The sequence below is a fragment of the Nelumbo nucifera genome, chromosome 2 (assembly GCF_055504915.1).
Source record: "Nelumbo nucifera cultivar China Antique chromosome 2, China Antique-T2T, whole genome shotgun sequence".
Taxonomy (NCBI): Eukaryota; Viridiplantae; Streptophyta; class Magnoliopsida; order Proteales; family Nelumbonaceae; genus Nelumbo; species Nelumbo nucifera.
Genome location: NC_142650.1, coordinates 108,784,824 through 108,803,805, shown reverse-complemented (window position 1 = coordinate 108,803,805; position 18,982 = coordinate 108,784,824). Strand labels below are relative to the sequence as shown.

The window sequence follows — 18,982 nt, the reverse complement described above, 5'->3', positions numbered from 1 at the left end:
ACTTCTAGAGGTGGACTTAAAAATGAAGAAAAACAAAGAATTTGATCTAAGATACCAACAATACATTTTAGCTACAAATACCACGAAAGGCAAGATAGATACGCCATAACAGAGATTCTCAAAAGAAAAAAAAATGACATAAAAAATGATCACCAGGCAATCTAGCAACTTCCTAAGACAAAAATCAAAACGTAGAAAAACAGAGAAGTGGATTTATGATTAAAAATAAATGAAGAGAATAAAACAGGCAGAGGATGCGTGATAATCGAACAGACAAGAAAAAGGCAGAATTCATTCAACAACGAACTAGGCATCTTCATCGGACTTCTGATGTTCCATTCCATGGTGACAAAGCTATGCCTCTCCATTTGTTGAAGCAGGCAGCAGGGAAAGGAGTGATCGAAGAAGAAGAAGAAGAAGAAGAAGAAAGGGAAAAAAGGATAGAGATAAATTGTGATAAGGGTGGGAAGGGTTGTAGTAGTGAGACAGTGCTCTGTATTCAAATGGGATCAAAAAGACAAATCTGGTAGTAGCGGTGGTGGTAAGGAAAACAAACCAGGGGATGGGGAAGGTGTTCGAGAAGACTCCCACTACCGTGAACTTTTGTTTCCATTGTCAATGAAATTTGGGGAACTCCTAGATGCAGCTTTACCGACCAGGTTTCCATATCGGATTTGGTGTATCTAGAGTTATTAACAATGGTTACAACACGAGGTTGAAGGCTCCTATTTTTTGAGTCGGGGTATGATGGCAACAATCCTGTGGTCGTTGTCTAATGATGCCCAAGGAAGATGAAGGTAGAGCGATGCCTTGTCATGACTAGAATCGATCGTGGGAAGTGGTGACATGAGACCACACTGGCTTGTCGTCTTGATTATGGCGGAAAATAGGAGGATGGAACAAGGTCCCTATAAATCTCTGCAAATCTTTCCTTCAACCACCATCCTTAACTCTCAGTAGATGAAATTCTCGGAGATTGGAGATGGTAACCAGATATTCTAATGTAAGCACCATGGTAAGGCAGTGGTTGGTCAGTCTACGAAGGTCTTGAGATGGTGGCGGGAAAGAGAGGAGAGAAGAGAGTTGCTTCTCTCTTAGAAATCCTAGGTCAAGATTGTATTATGTTATCCCTTGGGGAAGAAGTCTCTCCTCCTTTTATAGAGAGAAAGTTAAGGTTATCAAGGAAGCAACTCTTTCCTGTTAGGAAAGAGGATCTTTTCTGTTTGGAAAAGAGATATTTCCTTTTGTTTGAATATTAACGGATCATTATTAGAGAATCCTATCCCTTCGGATTCTCTCCGTATACAACCCTATTATACTGATGTAGCATGGGTGACGCCATCGTTTGGCAGATGTACTTTCATTAAACTTACATGCATAATGTAAAAATACATGTGTAACCGACATTTATTCTTGATCTACTATGATTCCACGATTCTGTAATTGTCTCAAGTTCATGACAACTCCGCATGTTTCCGAAGTTCATTGCGAATTTGTGCACATCTTTATAGATCACCACAGATTCATGCGTATCTAAGCTTTATTGCAAGTTTATGTATGTCTAAGGTTTATTGTGGATTTGCACTAGCTGAGGTTCATTGTGACCCATTTCGAATATGAATTCATCACCATTACGGATCTGTGATGAACTTATCGTAAACGTGTGATGGGTTATAGATTCATCATAGGTGTCGTATAGTGTTGGTTTGACACCTTCTGTACTCTGATGGTCTTAGTGACCACTATGTACCTACAGTAGGAAGAACATAACAACATACATGTCAAAAACATCTACACAGAAGCAAACCAACTTATTACGTATTACTTAGATAATATTAGCTAGGAATTGGATGGACAACATCTCTCCCCCATGCATTTGAACGCAATCAATGGACTCCCCCCCTAGTTTTTCTAGCGCGCTTGTTCTTTTCCTCCCTTATTGTGCAAAACACACTTTAGAATGTTGCATAAGTAGTAATAGTCTATTCTCTACCATACGCCTTTTCTAAATAAAGTTGTATTATCAGACTTGGTCTACACATTTGTTTACCATTAGGATGCTATCAATAACTTGTATATTTCTAATGAAAGAATATTGGTTTTCAAAGTTTTCATCACCAATTACTCTTTAATTCTCTCTACTAAAACTAATAATGGATAAAAGTGGCTCACTAGTCATCCATCGCGACGTTGGCATCCAGTGCAACCTTAGATCACCTTAGGACTTTAAGTAGCATCAGGTTAGAACTTGCTCGCCAATAGGATGGATTCATGTCACATTGGAGTACTTGAGCTCAATTGGAGACAGCTCGGTGAAGACTGAGCTACAAGGTCAATTGTCACCTTAGAGCGTTTATACAACATAAGCATAAAACGAGTTCCTCAATCTTATAATAGCTGACCTACATCACTCGCTCATTTTGAACCTAGCAGACCATTTAATACCTTTGATATGCTTGGGGGCACGCCACTCATTTAGCAGCAGTTACAAAAGTCTCCCCTATTTCTTTGGAAAAAGGAAAGTGGTCGACTCAGTGACCATCCTCGAGTGTCCCTAAGATTCGGGGGTTGAGGACCGTTAACTCCAAGAATCTTGGAGACGTTCTGATCGCTCCCCAGAGCTTGTTTAAGGGCAGCCCCTCACCCTCAAATGGTACACTCTCTATTAGCCATTAAACTCTTACTCTGCTCTTTGCTTTCTACTTTCAACTAGATCTCCTGACTTGGCACTAACTTGACGATTGGGCCCTCACGCCTGGGTCCACAACCTGGGCACTCTAACACCCTCTCCCTTGCAGAAATATCTTAAGCGATCTCACCCAACTCATCTTTCCAGCAATGACAGGAGCAAATCGAGCAAATCAAAAACCATAGGCACCCTCTAAAAGACTAATTGGTTTGTAGTCTTTTACTTCAAGATTGCTCTTTTTCTAAGGGATAACAGCTAAAATGTTAGAGCTAATATTCTAATTAAATTGCAATATTTGTTGTATATTAAATCAAATTTCCAACCAATCATATTAAAGACATCACATAGCCAAATTATTTTTCAATAGTTCATATTACACAATATGTACTTATCATTAAAGTCTTTAACAACATTAAAGATATCACTGTCACATTTTTCTTTATCGTAATTCATTCACCTTCATGTTATCTTACAACATTTTCCATAGAATGCACCATTTTGCCTAAAGTTAATTCTTGGTTCATTTAGGCATTGTGTTTGAGAAGCCAGACACAACCTTGGGATTTGGTGTAAATTCAAACTTGTAGAAAGGCAAGCTCTCCAAGTGAATGCTAGTGGGCCCATATATAGCAGATTTGGACTTGCTTTAATTTCATTCATCATTCTCTTTTTCAGAGAATGACTGTTCAGCCCAGGGTCAGAATTTTTAAGCCCAAAATACAGTTTGGGTGGGTGCCAGCTCGGAATTAATGCCAATTCATAGGCGGGCACTGGTGTGTAGGGTGGGGGATTTTGACATTTTGAATATTTATAGGTCTAGTGAAAGTAAAAAATCTGCATTAAGCCTGTCTAAACTTCTCCATTTCTTTTTTTGTAGAAATCTATTATGACCACAGTTAAAAGGCCTTTTACTTATGACTAGTAGTTGTAACCCAACTGGGGGTCTATGACAAGTCATCTTTTGGATATCTAGGTATCAAAAATATTGGTCCCTCTTATTTGTTCCCCAACTATAATATGTCCCTATAACCCTATCCTTGAAATATAGTACATATAACAAGACGGGAAGGCCCAGACCCATTCCTGGGCCTCAACTTAGGAATGTATTTGGGTTTAAAAGGCTTGACCTCACTGGTGTTATAGTGGCCCTTTTCTTTATAACTTAGTCCGGTCTGCATTAATGGGTTCCATTACTGTTGTATTTTTGCATGAATCCACTTTTGGTATCAAGTGTGGTAAAATCGTTGCCTATGCACTATATAATTGTTTTGAGTCTACTAAACCAAAATCATATTTGAATGGGCTGATTTAATTTTAATTGTTTAAATTGATTTTAACCTTCGAAAATAAGTTCTGAAAAATTGGGCATTTGCTATGTAGTGTCTAATGGCACTAATGACACTAGTTTACGTATATGAAACAATAATAAACAATCGTAACATTGTAATATGTGCCTTAGACTTTGTTTTTCCTAATTTTTAATGTTTACTACATCAAGTACAAATATATGGTTTATTTACTGTAGTTAAATCTCGGCCTAGTCAATCGTTTTGATTTTTACTAAAAACTCGTATTGGGACTGGTCCAAGATCATCTACAGTATCCATTGGATTGAATTTGACCTAGTTTATCTATAATAAATTCATATTAAATTCATTGACTGAATCGGATTGGACTAAATCTGGTCCAATTGACACCTCTACTTACCACAATTCTATTATGGTTTTCACTTTGTTATTTCTTTTGGGCAACATGTAAACTGCTTTACATCCTGCCAAAAATGAGTACCGGATGAATGAAGTAATATACTTCAGCAATATCTACGGTGCCTAGCCTAGCTACAAATAGGCTGAAAGGTGTCAATGAGTCGCAGAAGTTTATATGGATATGAAGTTGAAGAATATTGAAGATTATCTGCTTCCTACAAATCTTGGCTGAAGAAATTAGAGAAAACTAAAGCATATGATATCTCAAACATATATTTAGTTGTCTACTGATAAAGGCGTGCCGATGACTTCTTTATCTTCTAACTAATGTTTGACATGATTAAATCTCGGGCCCTATTGTTGTCTTCAACAGAGGATGAGAAGTCTGGAGAAGCTTCTGAGGTTATAGGAATGAAGCAGATTTTTGTGCAACTAACCATGAAAAAAAAGGCGAAAATAAGACAAAATCAATACCTTCTTGCTCTTCACGGCAACAATGTTTCGAGGCCGTCTTTTTCCGTTTTTTCTTTACGTAGGGCTGTCAACAGGTCCAACCCAATCCGGTCTAGTATGAATCCATTACACATGGATCGGGGTTCAATCTAATTCAATAAATACATTGGACCATTTGGACCGGTCCAATGTAATGCCTGGATTATCCGAACTGTGTAAATTGACTTACCTGATTCATTGACACCCGTATTCTTATCTTATGTTAATGGGCCAGATAATATTAGTTCAATCCAATCCAGTATTCTACTATATATCAATTACAAATAGGTTAGGTCCAACCCAATGTATTATAGGTCTCTCTAATCCATTCAAAGTGATTTTAATTGGGATGGGGTCGAACCGAAACCCAATCCATCGACACTTCTAAGTCCACACAATCTGATCATTGTACTCATAAGTAATTCAACATTTTTACCACATATAAATCTGGAAATTATGCTGATGCAAATATAATAATTTGTTTCTAGCTAAAATTTTGTGAAAGCCTGGGGCTCAATGGTATTTGTATGCATGTAGAGAAATAAAACCTATTTAAATACCTCACTTAATCTTTTAGCTGAAACTGTCGCAACGTCATCATCTCATCCAGCTCTCCAAGGTGAGGTGGAGGTGAATGCTGACTTGGTCCAAGTCTTTGAGTTTATTATTCTATTCCAAGTGCTTCTTTACATTATTGCCCTTGCACATGGGTTTGGTTGAATGAACCATGATTAAGTCCACAACTGGAGAATCATTTGCCGTGTCTTCTTGACTTGTACCATCCCAGAAAGATGTTATTATTGGCATATTAATTTGGGAGAAGTATCAATCAGCCCAGATCAGAATTCTCTAGCACCAAAGTACGGGGGAATGCATCCTGACCGTGAATTGATGCCAAATTCACGGGCAGGATGTGGTTTATAGGAGGGCTGGAATTCAGAATTCTGCATCGTGTGTCTTTGTACTTCTCCGTGTTAGCCAAAAATTTGGGTACACATAAAAGCAAGGGATAAGATCAGACTCAGGCCACGCCACAATAAAAACCCAACTCACTCCCCCCTGGTAAGGTGTTTTTGTTGTATGCTCTGATCAGTGAGTGGAACGTTGTGACCGCTTGCTTTAGTCTGTTTTCTCTTTGGCAAAATATGGCAGAAGCTGTGCTTTTTGACTTTGTTGGAAACATAGTGGCGAACTTGGCCTCCCAAGCTATTCAAGAGATTGGTCTGGCATCAAATGTCGGAAATGATGTTGAAAAGCTCAAAAACAAGCTATCAGCGATCAAAGTTGTGCTTCTGGATGCAGAGGAACAGCAAGCCAACAACGATGCCGTGAAAGATTGGCTGAGAAGGCTCAAGGACGCTGTTTATGATGCAGATGACGTGGTAGATGAATTTGAAACTGAAGCTTTGCGAAGGCAAGTGGAGATCCATGGCAGCAGAAGTAAGGAGGTAAAAAACTTCTTTTCTCGTTCAAATCCTCTTGCATTCCGCCATAAGATGGGTCATAGAATAAAAGAGATGAGAAAGAATCTTGAAGTGATTGCATCAGATATGTCCAGATTCCATTTTAGAGAGAGGTTACATGATACCAGGCCAATTGCAAACATAGAGAGGAAGGAAACCCACTCCTTCATACGTAAATCGACTGTTATCGGGCGAGAAGAAGATAAAAAGAAGATTGTAGAGATTTTATTAAAGGGACCCCCCGACTCCAACTTGGGTGGTGATGATGGTGTTCATCATCATCATCATTATCCAGCTGATCAGAATGTGGCCATCATTCCCATAGTTGGAATTGGGGGATTGGGGAAGACCACACTTGCCCAATTGGCCTACAACGACCAGAGTGTGGCAGATCACTTTCACCTAAGAATGTGGGTGTGCGTGTCTGATGAATTTGATGTGAAATTGCTAACACAAAAAATTATAAGATGTGCCAACCCTTCAGATATAGATTGTTCCAACAAAGAAATGGAACAATTACAGGCTAGCCTTCGAAAAGCTGTGGACGGGAGGAGATATCTACTGGTGCTGGACGACGTGTGGAATGAAGACCAAGAGAAGTGGGATTATCTTAAAAACTTGCTGATGGGTGGTTCCTTGGGTAGTAAAATCTTAGTGACAACCCGTATCCAAAAGGTGGCAACAATCATGGGCTCAGTTGAAACATATCGTTTGCAGGGGTTAAGCGACGATGAATGCTGGGAGTTGTTCAGGCGACGGGCATTTCAGGCGGGAGAGGAGCAAAGGCATCCAAAGCTTGTGGAGATTGGAAGGGAGATCGTCAGGAAGTGCAGAGGAGTACCACTGGCAGCAAGAACACTGGGAAGTTTGATGCGGCTTAAACGCAAAGAAAGTGAGTGGTTGTTCGTGAAAGATAATGAAATATGGAGAATAGAAAAGGAAGCAATCGATGGTGGAGCTAAAGGTAACAAAATCTTACCTTCACTGAGGCTAAGCTATGATTATTTGCCGTCCAAATTGAAGCAGTGCTTTGCCTATTGCGCAATATTTCCCAAGGATCAAGAAATAGAAAAGGAGACCCTCATCCAATTATGGATGGCACAGGGGTTCATTGGATCTTACCAAGGGAGTAGTAGTAGTAGTGAGAGGAGCTTGGAGGAAATAGGTGAGGAGTATTTCAACGATCTACTGTGGAGATGCATGTTTCAGGAAGCAAAAGAAGATGAAGAGGGAAACATAGTAAGTTGCAAAATGCACGACCTCGTGCATGACCTTGCTCAATCAGTCGCCGAAGGGGTCGAGTGTTTTCGGATAGAGAAGGGAGCTCCACCACCTACGATAACTATTCCTAAAGGAGTTCGACACGTGGCGCTTCTTGGCCATGGAAGATATAATAGTACTAACGGCATTGAATTCTGGTCACAATTGAAACTTGCTAATAAGGTGCGGACTCTTCTACGCTTGCCCCATTATTTTTGTTATGGTGGCAGGGCATTGCCAATTGAAAGAATAGTGAATTGTTGTGCTTGCTTACGTGTGTTAGACTTACACGATACAAGTAATAAAAGCTTGCAAATAAGTAGCATAGGTGAATTGAAGCACTTAAGGTACCTTGACCTCTCTTATAATCCGCATATTGAGACACTCCCTACATCAATCACTAAGCTCCAAAATTTGCAGACCATGAAACTTATAAATTGTTTTGGTCTTGAAAATTTGCCCAAAGATATTGGAAATATGAAGAGCCTAAGACATGTTGACCTCTCTGGGAACGAGGGAATCAAAGCACTCCCTGCTTCTATTACAAAACTAGAGAATTTGCACACTCTAGGTCTTGCTTACTGTTCACTTGAAAATTTGCCAGTTGACATTAGGAGAATCAAGGGATTGGGGTTATGTGGTGAGCATATTAAGCAGTTGCATGGGCTGAACCAGCAGCTAAGCGGCCATTTAATTATTAGGGGAGTTGAACAAGTGAGAGATGGCAAGGAAGCAAACTTGAAGGAGAAGCCACACCTTCGATCCTTGACTTTATTATATCTAGGAAAAGGGGATAATGATGATGATGCGTTGGAAGGACTGCAGCCACATCCAAATCTAAAGGAGTTGACGCTAAAAGGGTATGGAGGGATGAAATTTGCTTCTTGGATGATTAAATCCTCGTTGCTCCCAAATCTAGTGAGAATTGAGTTAAAGAATTGTACAAGATGCGAATCTCTAGACTTCTCAGGTCCGCTCCCTTCCCTTGAGGTCCTTAAGCTAGAATTGTTGTCTGCCCTCAAGAGTATTACAAGTAAATTGAGGAAAGGAGATGGATTCTTCCCATCCTTAAAGGAACTCTACCTTCAGTACATGCCTAAACTGGAGAGTTGGTCAATAATAATGGAAATATTAGATACTGATCAGCAAGTAGTGGTAGTAGAAGAAGAAGAGTCACATAACTCATTATCAGTAGTACTGTTCCCTCACCTTCCCAATCGCTGGATCATAGAGGATTGTCCTAAATTGGAAAGTATTCCTTGGGGTTTGCCGGCACGTGAAAGAGTGGAGTTATCTTGGATTGATGCCAAGCCATTGGAGTTAATTCTGAAAAAGAAGAAGAAGAAGAAGAAGGATAAAACCCCCATCCCATTAATGTTGACATCATCATCATCATCAACTACAAACTCATCATCCTCTTCTTCTTCTTCTTCTTTTCAACACTTCCTTCCCACTACTCATGTAACCACCACATCATTGACAATTGACGGCTGCCAAGACTTAGAGTCTTTTCCTTCGGAGGCGATGGAAGGCTTGACTTCTATCCGATTTTTACAAATTTCATATTGTAATCAATTGACATCATTGCATCCTCAAGCAGTGAAGCAATACCTCGCCGATCTTGAAGAGTTGAAAATTGAGTATTGTCCAAACTTTCATTCGTTGAAGGGCATCGGAGGTCTTTCTGCCCTAAAAGTTTTGACGATTAGGGATCTGCGCCAATTGGTGGAGCTGCCCGAGGAGCTTGGAGACGTCGAATTGCTTGAAGAACTTTATATTGATGACTGTCCCAAATTGACATCTCTACCTAAAGAAATGAAGCATCCAAAAACAGTACTACGGGAGCTACTAATCGAGCATTGTGCAAACTTTCATTCGTTGGAGGGCATAGGAGGTCTTACAGCCCTACAAGTTCTGAAGATCGACGATATGCCCAAATTGGTTGCATTTCCAGAGGAGCTTGGAGACCTAAAATCCCTTCGGGAACTTCATATTGAAGATTGTCGTAATCTATCATCACTACCTCAAGGTATGCGGCGTCTGACAGAGCTACAGATTCTACGGATTCAAAAATGTCCCGAGTTAAAGGAAAGATACGCAACCGGTAAGGGTAAAGATTGGCCTAAGATATCTCATGTCCCAGATGTGGAAATACAATGATGGTGCTGATGACCTACTGAGAGTACGTAGTCACTTTACTTTTATCCACAACATCAGACTTCCTTCTTCTTCCTCCGGTACGTACGTAGTCACTTTATTTCATCTTCACATCCAAACTATTTCGTTGTGCTTCTTTTTGTTAACATTGTTATCTTTATCTTCATTTTTTTAGTGTTCATCTGCAGCAGGTGTAGGTCAGCAGCACTCTTATTATTACAACCTGACAATTACGTGATGTATGTTCCAACCCACTGTTTGTGGTCAACACCTGTTAGGGTTCAATTGTAGAACCCAGTTAAACAAGTTTATTCCTTCCACATCAACTAACAACAAATAAATTAATTTTTGTATTTCTATATTCTTTTCTTATCTTTTATGAGAAAATTGACAATTTCTTTAGACCTTAGAATTATTACCAAGGAACAGGGGAGGCCTACACAAAATGGTCTTGTAGGAATATTCATTGATTAACTATTCGTTAATCTCTTGTTTTGGTCTTTTTTTTGTTGCAATATTCATTTTATAGAAGTTTCTTAGGTCGGTATTTTGTTAAATTAGCTTCCTCCATCTCCCAACTTAATGGAGAGGGGGTCTTTGTTAGAATTTGAATGTTCAGGTGGTCTTTCTAGGAATTTGCTTACAATGTATAATCAATTAGGATTTTTGTTTAACCTTCTTATTCCAATTCTGATGATGCATTTTGATTTTCTTTTAAGCATTATAACAAAATAAAATGACTACAAACTACCATGAAATAGAAGCCTCCCTAGACCTCTAAACAGAGTTGTCCAACAAGGCGAACACATATAAGGCCTATCTTGGTGTCATAAAGGCATGCAAAGTCTTTGCTCTTCTAGATACATAATTAATGAGACTATGTGATCTCTATTTGTATAGAGAGACTTTGACTAAATCCCAACACATATATAAAGTTTGTTTATATTCCATTAATGCATTAATTATTGAATGTTTTAACAGATAAGAATAGTATAAAATTCAGCCTGTCTAGTTCCAGTTTGCGGTTAAAAAAATGTCCTTACCTTTTTCATCTAAGGCTATGAACCAATGTTTTCAACCCACCGTTGATTCAGCCGGTCGAACCATTCAAATCATCATCTGGTCAGGATTTTGGGTCTAATTCAGTCAAGATGTGCCAGACGGTCAAAAACCATAGACTTGGTGAAGAATCATTTGACCTGATCGGTTTGACCGTTGACCTATTTGGCCCGATGACTGGGTCGTGGGTTGTAGACTGAATGCATACAAATTTTTGGAGGCCATACATTTGCATTCCGATGTCCGATTGGGGTGATTCTTTTTTGTTTGATTTGGACAACTCTCGAGATCTATGCATCCCAAGGGGCCAAAGGTGCATTGCCCCGCTATTTTTGCGAAAAAACCCATTTTTGGCTTCAAATGGGAGTCAAGAGATGATAGACCGTTTATACATATAATACATCTAAAAACATATTTATACATACATACATACATACATATATGTATGTATGTAAATATATATATATATATAAATATATATACTTAATACATATATGCACTGATGTGGCATACTCTAAATTGTTCGACCCAGCCAGTCGAAATGGTGACCCGTGACCTAGTGATTTTGACTATATCCAGCCCGACCCAAATCACTTCCCATGGAGTCACAGTCGAGGTAAGGTCTGTGTTTTTGAGGAGGCACTAGTCATCGAACTTCGTTTTCCCTTGCACCCCTTTATTCCTATGGTGCTTTCATTTTGTGGTGTTCATAGTACGTAGTTCGGACACTTATAGGGCTGATCACCATGTGTCATCACCTTAATTTTCCTTTAGACTTAGATATCTTCTCCAGGATGTGTACTATGAAGAAGGTCCCCTAAGATCAAAGATTGGAAGAATAGATACTTCTTACTTTCTCATAGGACCGACTGGAACATGGATACTGTATGGTGGAGGGATTGCTGGAAGTTTAGTGTAGAGTTCAATGAGGATTTACAACTTGAAGTGCAACGCTTCATGCGTTGGCGTTTTCAAGTAGATAATTTCCTAGCTGAGTATATGCTTGTTCAAGTCAACCTGAGCCACATAAGTAGGTCGGCCAACATGTCTTTTGCATTTTTCTTCGAAATTCAATTTTAGCAAAACTTAGTGATTTAGTACTAAGGGCCTAATGTCATTCTGATTGGGTTGGTTGTCTATTTACACGACACTCTACTACTGGCTATTCCACCACTCTTGGTCACTCTCCACTTTCATGGAAGTCAAGGGATTCTTCTTTCCACAAATAGTGATTTAATCCTAAGGGCCTATAGTGATTCTGATTGGGTTGGTTGTCTATTTACGCAATGCTCTACTACTGACTATTTCACCATTCTTGGTCACTCTCCACTTTCATGAAAGTCAAGGAAGGAATTCATTGTATCTCGATCCTCAGAAAAGCTAAATATCATTCTATGGCAGCAGCTACTAGTGAACTACAATGGCTTCATCTGCTCTTTAGTGACTTGGACCTCCATCACCCTCAACCCATGGCACTCTATAGTAACAACAAAGCTTCTTTACATATTGCTGTCAGCCCGATTTCCATCAATGCATTAAGCACGTCAAGATCGATTGCCAAATCATTAGACATCATCTTCAATCTAGAATTATTACTGCTACTCATTTACCGATTACACTTCAACCAGAAGACATTTTCATCAAAGCTCTTTGGAAAGATCAGTTTACTGTATTGATATCCAAGTTGAGCATTGTCAAACTCCATTCTAGCTCCAACTTGAGGGGGCACATTACAATATAGAATTATCGTCTTCTGTTAGTTGGTAACCAAGAATCGTGGGTTGTTTTTACTTTTAACCATGTGATTCATTTCAATTTTCTTGATACTTCTTTCCAGAAACTTCCTATTGTATCTATTGAAACCACGAGATCAGTTAGTTAGTTATCAAGAATCGTGGGTTGTTTTAACCATGTGATTTATTTCAATTTTCTTGATTCTTGATTCCAGAAACTTCCTTTGTATCTATTGAAACCACGAGATGAATGAACTTCTTATGCTCTAATCTCATTTTAGACCAATTATATAGGAAATACTATTTTCAGAGGTTTCTATGTTTTCTCCAAGAAGAGACCTCATGAATAAGACCACTGAAGCCTTTGCTGTCTTTGGATCAATTACACCCAACTTCTAGGATAAAAAACCCCCTTTCTATCAATATTACCTCATACCTACCAAAACGATTATCTTGCATCAAAGAATGGCCCATTTCAGATTTATTAGGAGTGTAACCTAACCACGACCAAGAAACAAAGTCTTCTGTCAAACTCAGAGTCCAATCTAACAGTTGATGTGCATTCTAACCTTGATGAGAAGGACTGATTTCTGGTTCATCAATTGGTTGCCTAATTAGTCTGATTTGAACCACCATTTAATGTGGGATCATCTTGTTTGAATTATGAACATTAAAAATAAGAATTGTGAAATGTGAAAATAAATTTACTTTGTAGAAGGTCAAATAAATAAGATTTTTTTTTTCTTTCTAATTTGTTTCTATAACAAATGGGAACAAGGTAAAATTCTACAACAGAAAATGTTTGTAAACATTGAATGCTATCTTGCTTCTAGAAAAACAAGATAGCATTATAAGTTAGCTAATAATATTTTAAATACAAGTTCTGTTTTTTAAGGGTAAATTACAAAAACCCCCTTGTACTATGGGGATAGTGATAAATAGCCCCCTGAAATTTCATTTGTGACAAATATTCCTTGACTGTTTAGTCAAATGATAGAATGCATTAAATTATCAAAATTGCCACCTAAACTTTACTTATTTTCTTTTTCTTTCCCTTTTCTCTTAAACCCTATTTAACCAAAAGTAACCTCCATTTTCTTCAAAGAAAACCAGCTAAAATAACAAGAATAATTTCATTGGCACAGAAAAACGTTTTTTTTTTTAATCTTGATTCATTTCACTCACACAAATGCCTCTCTTCACCTTAAGATATAAAAATCATCTATTCCTTTCTCCAATACATCAAGAAAAACCAAACAAAGCCATAAGTTTTTTCCTATCAAAAGGAAACTTCTACTATTTCATGTGATTATTGAATCCAGCTAGAAATCTATAACGATCTATTGGAGCAACCAAGAGGGCTTCAATGTTATATTTAGAAACCTAATTGAATCATAAATCATTCAAATAAATAAGAAAAGGGTAGCTTGGGACTTTAAAATTTTAAACAGCTGAATGGAAATCTTTTTCAAAATCAACCGAACTCTAATGAAGGGGGCATTTGTTGCAAAGTGAAAATTCAGGGTGGTATTTGTCACAAATGAAAGTTAAAAGGGTATTTGTCATTGACCCCATAGTACAGGGGGTCATTGTAATTTACCCTTTAATTGTAAAATATTAAAAGATGCTGAGCATGAGTCATTAGCTAGAAGATGCATGAAGAAGAAATTAAATTGCAGAGGGCAGCTTTCTTCACATCCATGACTGATGAGTATTTGATGAGGCAACTTGAAAGAGAGAGGATCCAATTTACACTGGAAGACAAGTTAGCTTATTCAAACTCTGTTTCATACAAGTTGAGTGGACATCACTGGATGAGGAGAATTGGAAAGTAGATTGTCATCGATGATTTCTAACTTGAGACATAAATGCTTGTTGAAGGAGAAGTTCAATGGCCATCTGCTCTCAAGTAGTTATTGACACAATAAAGCCTCGTAGTTTATTAGTAGCTTGATGACATTGAGAACATGTAGTATTATGATCTATAATGCAATAGAATCAATAAGAATTTGTGGTGCTAATGATGGTGGGGGTAGTCTATTGTATGGATGTTGTGAGGGTACTGAGGGTGGAGGTGGTGGCTTATAATAATGTGGAAGTTGGGGAGGTGGTGGGGGTGGCATGTAATTGTAGTAGGATTGAGGAGGAGGTGATGAAGATGGTAGAGGTGGGGACTTGTAGCAATAGAACGGCAGTGGCGGTGGTAGGAAATTGTATGGAGGAGGCTATGGTGTTGAGGATGGAGGTGGCTTGTAATTGTAGTAGAACTATGGAAGAGGTGATGGAGATGGTGGAGGTGGTGACTTGTAGATGTAGAAAGAAGGTGGGTGAGGAAGCAGAGGAAATGGAGAGGGTGGAGGTGGAAGTAGTGGTGGAAATTTGTGATGGTGAAGTAGGTCCTTTAATATGTAGGGACCAAATGGTCGAACCATTGACCCAAAAATCAGAGGCCAAAGCGGTGCCCGCTACAATGGTCTGGATAGTAAGTTGATAGGAAATAACTTATTATACTGTTTTGTTAAGAGAGAGAGAGAGAGTGGTTATGGTAGAAAGGTTTGGCCTGTTGGTTGCTCGTCAGGGATTTAACCCATCGTTCCATTATTTAAGCTTTAAGATAGAAAAGGAGAATAAGCGTTCTTGTAGGTTTGTCCTTGTCTCCATGACATTAATGCTTCAACTTGCAGTCGATCTGCTTGGAGTTGACCATCCAATCCATCAATAGGTAAGTACTTGGGTATGGGCCAGCAATAGGACTGTGGGCCAAAAAAGTCAGTACTCTGGTTTTGCAATTTGCCATGTCGTTTGGGCTGTCAATGGGTCGGGTGCGGACCCATTTCCGAGCTAAACATTATAGGGTTTGAAAGTAAGACTCGGTTTGGAAGGAGTATAAATATAAATACGTAGTTTCTACCAAAAAAATATAAATATGTAAAATATAAAATCTTGTAATTTATATTATTTTGTATATATTTGTATATATATTCTTTCTAACTGACCCTATAGCTGAATTCGAAAAGAGTAAAAATGCAAATATGTGCCATGCAAATATATACAAAATAATGCAAAAAAGTAAGATTTTATACACTACATATTTTCCGACTGGAAAGAGTCAATTATGTTCGATGAAATTGTTATAGATGGTTAACCATAAGGGATAGGTGTCTATTTCATATATTTAATTTGGATGTAATCAGGTTAGAACAGATAAAGCCAGTCCAAACCCTATTTTAATCAGAACTCAATTAATGCTGGCTTGAAACTAATGTAATTAATGAGGTCGGATTGGTTCTGATCTGTTGGGTTGATTAAACCAATTGGTAATACAGTCAAATGGTGGGGACCCACCATTGTGTTACCTGAAGATCAACTGGGCTGGCTAGAAAGCACTTGGGATATATGGATCATAGGTTGTGAATAAAAATCTTAAAAAATGATTTTACAAGCTGCGTCTCCACACAGATGCCAATGGTCGGGTTAAACGGTAAATCCGGTTTGTATAGAGTGAGGTAAGGTTTTGATTTTTTTGATTCGAATTGGATTCGGGTTTTGACTGATCTACTCTGTCGGGTCATGATGCCTTATATATATATATATATATATTAACTATTCTTGTAATTTTTTGATTTCCAATTTTATAAGTTTAAAATTTATAATTTATTTATATGTTGATTTTGAATTTTTTTATTTTAATTGAAAATAAATAATACCTTAAAATTTATAAGATAATTTTCTTATTTAAACTAATGCACTTTAAGTCTTCAAAATATATTAGAATATATTTAAAACTATAGGGTCAAGTTGGATTAGAATCAGGTTAGACGCTGTAGGATTGGGTTGGATTTGGGAGTCATGTATTTCTAAGCTGGGTTGGGTCAGGTTTAGGTTGGAGTGCTGGAGGGTCCTTATCTATACTTGTACATTTGAAAAGTAAATTAAATGTTAGGTTATAGCTAATTAAAATCTGTGAAAGCAATCCATTCTTTAAGGGTTTGATTCACAGTTGAAATCGGAATCAGAACCAAAATCTATTCGAATCAGAATTAGAATGGCCCATTCCCACAGTTTGTTTGGTTCAAACAAGAATTGAAATGATAATTGAAATTAACAGGAATGAGATTTCATTCCCAAAAGAGGGGAGGGAGTGGCCATTCCACCAGGAATGAAAATAGGATTCCAATTCTATCCATCCAAACAGTTGAATCCATTTCAATTCCTACTCCGAACCCCTATTCCTATGAACCAAACAGGGCCTAATAGGATCCTATGAACCCACTTGATTGGTCTGAACAGGGCCCAGAGAAACATTGGACCCAACCTGAAGAGCAGAATCCCAGAACTATAACTCATACTAACCTGATATCAAGCCCAAGATGAAATAGCCCAGGCTAAATAAATCTAAGAATACATTTGGATTGCACTGTCATTACAGGACTTTGGATTCTGATTTAGAATTATGGTTCCTGTATGAAGACCCAGACTTGCCTTCTGCTAAGAAAGTCATAATAGTATATAAATCAGATTATCAGAGCCAATGCCTGGTGAAGGCAAGATTCTAAATCATGTCTTTGCTACAACCAGCAAGCTAACTGTCACCTTCAGTTCAAAATATAACTGAATGATGATAAATAGAGGGCAGGGATTTGGATGAAGAAAGGCTCCAATAGTGCATAAGTCACCTTATAAGATAATATGGCCTTTTTCTCTTTCCCCTTGGCTTCATGGGGTTATATAAAACTTCTATTGTAGAGGTTAGGGGTGTGAATGGATCAGCTTTGGATTGGATTCATCTAAATCAAAACCAATCTAAATGGATTGGATACATCGGTAAGACATATTGAAGTGGACCAGTCCAAACTTAATGATTTAAAGTATATATTAGATCGGATAGTACCTAGTCTATCTACAATGAATTTATATTGGATTGGGTTTGATTGAACTAATTTGAATAAATTGAATGGACTAGGTTTAGGTTGAAATCAATATAAATTACAACCAATTTGAATAGATTGAATGATCCAGACATTAAATTGGGTCGATCCAAAATGGTCCAAAGTATTAACCCGATTGGGTTGGACATAATCTATCTATATTGGACTCATATCACACAGGATCAGATTGGGTTGGACATAATCTATCTATATTGGACCCATTTGATCTGTTTTTATTTCAATCGCTGGTGATGGAAATACAACTGAAAAACACCCTAAACGATACATAAACGACCTGAATAACATAAAACTTTTTTATTTTTTTAATTCAAACACAACCATTTAAGTGGAGATAGGGGTGTGAATGGACTGGTTTTGGGTAATTGGATGACATATTGAATTGAATTGGATTGAATTGAAGAATATTGAAGGTTATTTGCTTCCCACAAATCTTGGCTGAAGAAATTAGAGAAAACAAAAGCATATGATGTCTCAAACATATATTTAGTTGTCTACTGATAAAGGCGTGCCGATGACTTCTTTGTCTTTTAACTAATGTTGCAGAATCTAGCTTGACCATAGGCATCCTTGACAGGATTAAATCTCGGGCCCCATTGTTGTATTCAACAGATGATTAGAATTCTGGAGAAGCTTCTGAGGTTATAGAATTGAAGCAGATTTTTGTGCAACTAACCATGAAAAAAAAAAAAAAAGCGAAAATAAGGCAAAATCAATACCTTCTTGTTCTTCACGGCAACAATGTTTCGAGGTCGTCTTTTTTCGTTTTATTCTTTACGTGGGGTAGGGGTAGCTAGTCACCTTGACATATCTCCATCATAATCTCCTAAGCATGGGTCAAACAAAATGTTAAGCTGCTCCACGTAGGGCTGTCAATTGGTCCAATCCAATCCGGTCTAGTATGAATCCATTACACATGGATCGGGGTTCAATCCAATTCGATAAATACATTGGACCATTTGGACCGGTCCAATGTATTGCCTGGATTATCCGAACTGTGTAAATTGATTTTAATTTAAGTTGGGTCCAATGTAAACCTGATTACCTGATTCTTTGACACCCGTATTCTTTTCTTATGTCAATGGGCCAGATAATATTAGTTCAATCCAATCCAGTATGATACTATATATATCAATTACAAATGGGTTAGGTTCAATATGTATTATAGGTCTTTCTAATCCATTCAAATTGATTTTAATTGGGATGGGGTCCAACCGAAATCCAATCCATCGACACTTTTAGCTCCACACAATATGATCTTTGTACTCATAAGTAATTCAACATTTTTACCTCATCTAAATCCGGAAATTATGCTGATGCAAATGCAATAATTTGTTTCTTGCTAAAATTTTGTGAAAGCCTGGGGGCTCAATGGTATTTGTATGTATGTAGAGAAATAAAACCTATTTAAATACCTCACTTAATCTTTTAGCTAGGTTAGAATGTTCGGAAAAGCATGGATTAGCCCATTGCAGAT

The 18,982-nt window shown here is 37.9% G+C and overlaps 1 protein-coding gene across 2 annotated transcripts; it reads left to right on the top strand.

Annotated features, from left to right (window-relative positions):
* Positions 1-5,908: 5,908 nt before the first annotated feature.
* Positions 5,909-10,126, top strand: LOC104590103 (putative disease resistance protein RGA3). 2 transcript variants are annotated; one of them, XM_088897077.1, is made up of 2 exons: positions 5,909-6,335; positions 7,068-10,126. In XM_088897077.1, exons 1-2 carry the CDS (start codon positions 6,033-6,035, stop codon positions 9,768-9,770), a joined length of 3,006 nt encoding a protein of 1,001 aa, XP_088753203.1. In that variant the 5' UTR covers positions 5,909-6,032; the 3' UTR covers positions 9,771-10,126. The 2 variants fall into 2 exon arrangements, 1 of the variants encoding a protein (XP_088753203.1); XR_016082040.1 differs by lacking the exon at positions 5,909-6,335 and having other exon boundaries at positions 6,342-9,847; positions 9,943-10,126.
* The last annotated feature ends 8,856 nt before the right edge of the window (positions 10,127-18,982 follow it).